Source organism: Rhopilema esculentum, chromosome 20 (genome assembly GCF_057945365.1).
Source record: "Rhopilema esculentum isolate cy_ngs chromosome 20, ASM5794536v1, whole genome shotgun sequence".
Taxonomy (NCBI): domain Eukaryota; kingdom Metazoa; phylum Cnidaria; class Scyphozoa; order Rhizostomeae; family Rhizostomatidae; genus Rhopilema; species Rhopilema esculentum.
Genome location: NC_142834.1, coordinates 1,998,934 through 2,008,110, shown reverse-complemented (window position 1 = coordinate 2,008,110; position 9,177 = coordinate 1,998,934). Strand labels below are relative to the sequence as shown.

Sequence of the window (9,177 nt, the reverse complement as noted above, 5' to 3'; positions counted from 1 at the left end):
AAGACAAGTTTTAAAATACAGAAGACAAAAATTCTTTATTAATAGTGGTTGAGTTGACCAGTTAGGGGCCATCCATTAAGTACATATACAGTTAATTACCAAATTTTAGCCCTCTATTTTTCACGAGTGATCTTGTTCAATGGAATTAATTGAATGAAATCAATAGAGGCAATTTTGAAAATTTTAATTGTATAACATATTGTATTACAAACAGTCAAAGTGTGTACGTACGCACTTGTCAAATCCCCTCTCTCCCTGTATGCACCTTACGCTTTTGCTTTCACCCCCCTCCGAATTTTATGGATGGTCCCTTAATATGCAAAGTGCCAGGTTGTTTTCATAAGAAACTCAAGTAAAAAGACCAGGATCAAAACTGCCAAAAATTCAAACATTTTTGACACAAAATCAGTAGAGAATGCATTATAATTCTTGCACTAAAGTGAATTGCTTAATCAACTTTTGCGCAAATAAATTATCTTTGCAAACTTTGCACTAACCAAAAGTTTGTTATCAAAAACATACAGTCAGACCTCTTTGGATCTGCTGTACTTTTTTCTTTCTATAGCTTCTATTCTTCACTTATAAGAAGGAAGTATCATATTTTACTTTCTTTCCACACATTTCTTTTGAATTGCTTATGAAAAGCCTGTATTACACTCTGTTTTAGTTTCATTTAGTTTCTTAAATCATCTGTAAACATACTGGGTGAGTAAAAAAATAGTAGAATGTAACATCAGATTTAGCCATTCCATCATTGTGAAATATATTTGTCTAGCAGCAGCCAGAAGACTAACTTAGTTCATAGGCCTGATATGTAAGTTAAAAAAGATTTTCTCTGTCAGATTTTGTATTGGAGTCAACCTTCAACCAAACCCCTTTGGCATCATAGCCTCACTAAAATTACAGGTACATGTGGTGTTACTTCCTATGTCATTCTCCCCCGATCCCCTGATAATACCACATGTTCCTGTAACTTTGGGAAGGCTAAAATACTGAAGCGGCTTGATTAAGGATTTTGTCACTTTTGCAAGACTCCCATACAAGCTCTTACAGAGAAAATTCTTTTTTAGCTAATGCATCAAGTGAAAAATTTCAATGGGGAAAGGTTTATGATCTAAGGTAGACTTTTGGCTGCATGGAAAAATTTGGTTCATGATGATCTAGGTTAACGCAATATTGCAGCCCACCAAATACTTCACATTTCTTTTATTCAATTTGTATGCTACGTTCTGTTTTGTTTCTGTTAATTGCTAAAATACAGCTTTAACTTCAAAAGTATGCATGATTATCTTCTTGTGCTTCTTTCTCAAAATAGTCTGTGAAAAACTACTGTTCAACCTTGCTGCATTAGTGGCATGCATGTTGTACAGTTGTTGTTGCTGTTGCTGTGATTGCTGTAATTGTTGAGGCTGCTGCATAGCCACGAACATTTGCATCATTCGCATCTCATGCTGTCTTGCAGCTGCTGCTTCTTCTCTTGCAAACTGTATATAATCTTTCATTGGATCATTTTCCAGCATATTCTTCACAACTCCAAGAATCTCATGTAAGACCTCATCATTCTTTCTTTTCTTGCCTGATCGATTTATTGGCACACACATATTCTCATTTGAATGCACTAATGCTGAGCTCTCAGGACTGTCATCTTGTGGTGATGGAGTATCAGCAGATGGCTCAATGGCCTGTTCTGGCTGGCAAGAATCCGGTGTCTTGACAAGCCCAAACAATTGGTTGAACCAAGGGCCATAATTCTTTTCATCCTGGAATCTTTTGATTCCAGTTGCAGACTTGATAGTCAATGCAGCTTTTTTACACTCTGAAACAGCCTTTTTGAATTTATTGCGTAGCTGCACTGCTGTGAAAGGAACTGTCTCGTTTCTTGCACTTGCACGTGTTTTGAACTCCTCCAGCACATTACCATAGGTGGCACCATATTTTCTATTCTTTGTGACAGCAAATATAAGTTTCTTTTTGTAATATGCACTACTTACAACAATGTCTATCATATCAGACAAAAGGCTATCAGCCCACTGAGCTTTCCTTCCACTATTGTTCTTCTTTCCATTTTTGTGTGTGAATTTGTTCAGTTAATCATCTATATATTTATCCTCCTCAGAGCCTTCATCATCTTCAAAGTCATCATGTTGGCTTTCGCTTTTGTGAAAGTTTGCAGCAGATGATGATGGAGATGGTGTAGAATGTCTGCTGAAAAAAGGCAAGGCAAAACTTTGAGAAAAGTGCCTAGGTATCTGAAGACTAAACCCATCTATTTGAAAGAAACCTCATTGCAATGAAACACTAGGCTCAATTTTGACAAAATTATTCTACCAGACCACAATGTATACAACCAAACCCAACAATCATGATTTGCAGTTTGAATATCTCAGGTCACTGAAATGGTTGGTAGTTGAAATGCATAAATTGTTTAAAATGAACTGGGAAATTTTTGTCAACATTGAAGAGGGGGTTGAGGATGGCAGGGAGAGAGATAAACTTGACTCCTCAGTGGCTCTGTATTGTTGGGCAACATTATGGTTTCATTTTCATAACATCATCAATTCAATGACAAAATGTTGAAATATCAAATTCAAAATAATATGTAGCCATACCTTGCACTTGCTGACCCACATGGAGATGACAATGACATCTTTCTCATAGTTGTTTGTTCACCAGCAGGCCTAGTACTAGGAGTACTGCTCTCCTCTTTGTTGTTCATAGTCATTGATGGCATGACGATCAGTACAATACCCGACTCGCTGTCCAGGAATCCAACTGGTGTTTGTTTCATTGAGTTCTGCAATAGAGCATCTATTGCACAAAAAACTTTACAAGAAATACAGCGATATTTTGTGCTGCACGAACAAATACAGCAAACCTTCACGTATGTCGACTCCATGATTGAGTTTGATGTCCATGATCGCACCAAAAAGTTGTTTGAAACGCTTGCGCCCTCATAGAAAGAAATGAATTCTGGGAAGGAAAATAAATTAAATATAATTATGCATTGAGTTCGGCACATGACAAGTTCGATGCTTGAAACCGTGCCGTGCTGGAGCCGTGCAGCTCGGCAAGCTCTGCCGCTCCTAACTGAATCTGCCGTACCAAATTGATTCGAACGTCGCGCCCCTCATGTACTTAATTCTCGAGTTAGGTTCGGCACATGAGAAGCGCGACGTTTGAACCAGGCCTTAACATCGTGGTACACAGTCTTAGAGAACCGAATTAAGCGTGTATTGGAATGATATGAACATGACGAAATACTGGTTTTTTTGAGTTGAATCTTAGATAATCTTTCGACCTCTTGAGCTAGCGAGTATGGGAAATGATTTTCCCAACATCTGGTCTACTGCAAGCCACAGGTGGAGTTTGTCTTTGACTAAGAATGGCAGAAGAGATAAAATCAAAGATAAAATCAAGAAATCGCGGGGTTCATATGAAAAGAGTTTCACAAAATTGGTTAGATGAGACAACAATTTGTTGAAGGATGGAGTGAAAGGATTGAACATTGGAAAGCTAAAATACCTCCAGACTGAACTGAGTGAAAAACGAAGCAAACTGAAGGAAGCAGATAAGACAATATTAGATGATGTTGTCAAAAATAGCGACAACTAAGACGTTGACAAAAAAATTGAGGACATTAGTGATTACAGAGAAAAAGATTCCAGAGCAGAGTTGAGATTGCCCAGTAATTGATTTGTTCAACAACGCATGTTCTGGCTTGTTAAGGTGGAGGTTTATCATTTGATTACTACCCCCTCGATATATGAAAAAGTCACAAAGATATTGTCTGAATTTTTTTAAATCTCCAATTTTCAATGCTGCTAGTAAAACATAGCATTCTTCAGGAGGCAGTACACAGAAAATCACGTTAAAAGAAAAATTTTGTTCAATTTTTTTTATTTAAAAACAAATACTCCTTCAGGCCTATTTTGTTGATGGTCAAAAAGGTGTGCTTGTTTGACTTTTTCATTTTTGCAAAAGAGGACTTTTTCTACCTTATTATCGTATTTTGGCCCACAAATTCTCGATTTACTCCTGCCTTATGTTTTAAAATGCTCCTTCGGATAAATGAGGACAAACTCTACCGCCATTAACCCACAATGCAGTTCTAAGTTTTGTAGGGGCCGATGGAACTGTTAACGCTCAAAAAGTTCGTTAATGGTTGCTATGCAGTTTTTGGATATTGCATTTATTCACTTTTTGACGTAGAATGCCACGCTTTTCAACGAAAAAACGGAAAGGATTTTTTGGTAAAAAGAATTGGGAAATTGTTCGCCAGGAAACAGCTTCAGATACCTCTATTGGTGAAAATGACGATGGGCCTAGGCCAAGCACAAGTAGAGCTGAACATTGTGAAACTCCTTCAAAACTAAAGCATCCAACAGCTATAAGAAACTTGTCTGCAGAGAAGCTGTCAAATACCGATTTTGAAAAGGTCGAAAAAAGAATAATTACAAGAGCTTTCAGTAAAAGAATTGGCTTATCAAAACCAAAAGCACATATCAAAGAAGCTAGCGGAGTTAAGATCCAAGATTTTTCACTTTTTCAGCAATGCCTTGAAACGTTTGCAGTTTGCTCTGAATGCAAAAGCTCAAAGTCCAATTTGAAGATCTTTCAAGACAATAAGAAAAGAAAGGGACTTGGAGAATACTTTTTCATGAAATGCAGCCACTGTGGGGCTAAAAAGGAGTTTTTATCAAGCAAAAAGATGTCTGGTCAAGGAGGTGGTTTTGAAGTGAACAGACGAGCCGTTCTTGCATCATCTAGCAGAGAAAAATTGAAAAGATTCTGTGCACGACTGAATTTGCCACCACCATTAATGAAGGCATCATACAACAAGCACTTGAAAGACATCGAGGCATCTCTTGTTGTACAAGCAGAAAACAAAATGAACGAGACAGCTGCAAGATTGGTGAACATAGTAAAAGCTGAGACGGGAAAGAAGTTGGTCAAATAGCTGTGACTGTAGATGGTACATGGCAGAAAAGAGGACCCAAATCAAAAATTGGTGTTGTATTTACTCTATTAGTAAGAACTGGAGAAGTTTTAGACTATGAAGTACTCTCTCAAGTGTGTCATGAATGCATTCATTACAATAAGCTTGACAAAGAGTCATTTGAATACAGAGAATGGGCAGCAAATCACCATGATGTTTGTTGCATAAACCACAGAGGCTCATCTGGTAGTATGGAAGGGAAGGGAGCAGGCATGATTTTCAAAAGAAGCATAGAAAAGAGGAACTTGATGTACACCCATTTTGTTGGTGATGGTGACAGCAGCTGCTTTGGGAGTGTTTCAGATGCAGTTAAAGAGGAATTTGGAGAATTTTATCCAATAGAGAAAGAAGAAGGGGTAGGGCACATTCAAAAGAGGATGGGGACAGCTCTCCTAGATTACAAAAAGAACATGCGAGGACAGAAACTCTCTGATGGCAAAGGTGTTGGTGGTGCACAACGCCTTACACAAGACATGATCAAAAGAATCCAGAACTATAATGGCCTAGCAATAAGGCAGAATAAAGGCAATTTACATGGGATGAAGAAAGCAATTACTGCCATACAGCATCACATAATTGAAGAGCCTGAAAAGTCTCTTACCTCTCAGCATCAGTTCTGTCCAAGAGGAAAGGAATCATGGTGGCACTTTTGGAGGGATAAGGCTACAGGGTCAAATGATTACAAACATCTTCACAGGCTTCCAAATGTTTTCATGTCAGCATTGAATCCAATTTTCAAAAGGCTAAGTGATTCTGAACTTCTTGGTAGATGTCTACTTGGCCTAACACAAAATCAAAATGAAAGCTTAAATGGCCGGCTGTGGTCGTTGGTGCCCAAGACTACATTTTGTGGTAAAAGGAGGGTTTTTATAAGTGTTTGTGAAGCTATTTGTGTTTCAAATACTGGTGCTGGTAGCAACCTGTTGCTTTTGGAAAAATTTGGTATAAAGCCAGGTGTGAATACTTTAAGAGCATTAAGGCAGGAAGATAGAGCCAGATTGCATAATGCTAGCCGAAAGGTTTCGGAAAAATACAGGAAAGGGAGAAAAATGCTAAAATTTCAAAAGAAGAAACAGAAAGATGGTGCAAAGAAACCAGGTGGATTTGGATTGAATGCAGAACCTGAGAAAATAACAACTGCAAAAGATGGTGCAAAGAAAAGGAAGAGAAAGCAAAAATTCAAATCTGAAGGTGTTGTTGTAAAAAGTCAAAAAGTTCCAGATCTGTCAGTGATGCTAATGTCATATTCATTGATGAGACTGATCTAAATCTATTTGTTACTGGTAAAAAAAAGAATTATAGCCAAAAGACGTTAACATTTAAATAATTTCATGTTCTCTCACCCTTTTCCTTCTTATACAGAAGTTCCTGTACAAATTTCCTGTCGATTTATTTAAATCGGGATTTCTGAGAATATCAAAATTAAGGGGTAGTATAGTTTAGGTAGACAAATCTCCATAACGATAGGGCCAAACTTAGTAGAACTTTTACACACAACATATTTTGAGTTAAGTGTTGATTTGAATTACTGAAATTTTGCTCTGAATAATGTTCCCCGAGTTGCTATGGAAACAGGGTTTTTGGGGCTACCCCAACTTAGCATGACTTTACAAAGATTCCATGATTCAAAATATAGATCTCTGTATTTTGGTTCCTCTGACATAGATTATAAGTTCAAAATTACAACTACCTTCTAGTTATGTGTACCTTTCTAATTCAAACACGCATGTTGCCATGGAAACAAACCCCTCTAAAAATAAAAAACCCACATCTGTCAACTTTGCTTTGTTATATCATGGTTTATTCAAAGTTTCATCAAAATATCTCTTGTAGTTATTTTTTCACAATTTTTACTTTCTACAGGTAGTTATTTTGCATTTTCTGAGTACTGCCTCCTTATGAGTAGTTTTGTTTTTCATTTTGAGATCTTGATTATTATTAAATATAAAGTCATAATGATTTTTTTAGGCAGCTTTTGCCAGACTTCGAGAAGTGAAACTGACCCATGCTTACACAAAAAATTGGATGAATTTTGTAGGCTACAAGATTCGTCAATTTTGGAACAAGTTTCTAAAGCAGGAGAAATATTAAGAAGAAGAACAGAATTGCAGGGAGAAACTATTGGAAAAGAACAGGAAGAAAGGGTTTACCCAATTTTGCTGTAGCAAATAAAGGTTGGAAGATAGTCTTCGACAACATAGACTACAAGCAAAATGTACACCATATGAGTGAGCAACATCAAAATTTAATGTTCCATTGGTTGACCTGTATGACAACCCAAAATAGAGTTTCAGGCAATGATTTAATAAATGAAAAACCATCGGGAAACCTCAATGAACTGGAATATGGGAAATTCCTACCAGACAAGATAGAGGATAATGCCCAACAAGACGATTATGTCTATCTTGTGGCACGGCTTTGCTCAAAAAACATTCCATGTCTCCAATTTCTTCCATCAACATCGAAGAAACACATACAACATAGATACACAGATCTTACAAACAAGCCTACACAAACGGTGATGTATACTGTCAAATAAGCAGCCTTTCTGTTATGCATACCAATTTGTTTGGATGTTAAAGAGAAACACATTCTGTTAATAAAAGATAAAATTGTTGATCACTGTACAGAGCTATTCACCAAGGGCAAAGCTTTGAAATGTGTCAGGATACGGAATAAATGTAGAATGAGGAAAGTCTTAATTATGGACACAAGCCCTTCATGAGATACCATTCCTATGATAGGAATGGATACTCAACAGAATTTGCAATGTCACAATGAATTAATTCCTATAAAAAGATATGTTATGTGCACATATTGCCCTTCTTATGCTGAGGTTAGGACACAAATGTCTCAGTTATACTCATATGCATATCCAGATAAACAATATGAATTAAGATTCACATTGTCTGTTTTTGATTCAACTTCTTATGGTCTATGAAAAGTCTTTTTGTAACGATTTTTTATTATACATTTGTAGACACATCTTTAAAAACAAGTATTGATTTGACTCTAACTTCACATTTGGACTTTTCATGGTTGCATCTATGAAAACGAAAATGATTCAGATGGGATCCAGAAAGTGTTGCATATGTTACACGAATTTGTGCCTAAAAATGAAATGGAAAACGAAAAATTATTTGCAGAGCAAGGAGTAGTTGGAGACCAACTGTCTGTTGAGAGGGGAGTGAATTGCCTACTGGAGCTTTCTAATGGTTTCACCAAGGAAGAACATTTAGAAGGTCTCCATTTGAGATAGGAGATCTGCGTGCAGCAATGAAATTTCAGGTTAAAATAATTTACATTTTAAAAATTATCATCTTAATTTGTGTTAACATATTTTAAAATTTGGTTACAGTTCTGCCTTTTCTCTAGAGAAAATCTTGACTCATGTCGTTTTGATGAAACTATATCATAATTTTTCTCAGTGATGTTTTTATGTGAACAAAAATAAAATGTTTTTTTTGGATAATTGGTCATGTGTTTTGTGTAATTTAATTGGCATATTTGATCCCAAACAAGGTATATTTCCTAGCCAATAGAAACAGCTTTTGTTTTTTATTAAATGTTTTTTTAAAAAAAATAAATTTCTTTCCTGTAGATGACTAAATGATTTTTTTAAAAACAGGTTTTGTTTATTGTTAAAAAATGAAAATTGAATGTTCAATTTTTTAATTTTAATAGCATAAGTTTTCTAATCATAGTCATTTTATTTTTCAATGCTTGGACTTTTCTTATAGTGGATCTGCTGCATAAGATCACTGCATACTCTCTGTTTTGGTAAACAGGAGAAATGTAGGATCAAATGTCAGGTCAAGGTATGCTGCATGCAAACAGTTCTTCCTCGTGGAAGTGGAATGCAGAATAATAGCTTCTGCAATGGAAATTCTCCAGTTGCAGTCACTTGATGATGTTCCACAAGAGAATCACCTGCCTTCTTATTTAACAATAAAACTGTGGAGAATAAGAGAAACTCTTGGAACAGTTTTCAGCAGTGATTGTTAACACAACCATTCTCCAGCTTAACAAGGTTCTTGACATCCCAAATGACAAATTAGGTGATGATAGATTGGGTGCAAGCCTTGTAGGAGACAAGAAGGAAAAGACTAAAGCCAGCAACGTTGGTACAACGAGCAAAGATGAAACCAGTAGTGCCTGTCACAACCATGAACAGATGGAAA

General features: G+C 36.4%; 1 protein-coding gene across 1 annotated transcript; it reads right to left on the bottom strand.

The window, feature by feature from the left end:
• Positions 1–1,250: 1,250 nt before the first annotated feature.
• LOC148957805 (uncharacterized) lies at positions 1,251–2,006 on the bottom strand. Its single transcript, XM_089114458.1, has one exon. The coding sequence runs from the start codon at positions 2,004–2,006 to the stop codon at positions 1,251–1,253; it is 756 nt and encodes a 251-aa protein (XP_088970584.1).
• Positions 2,007–9,177: the final 7,171 nt, after the last annotated feature.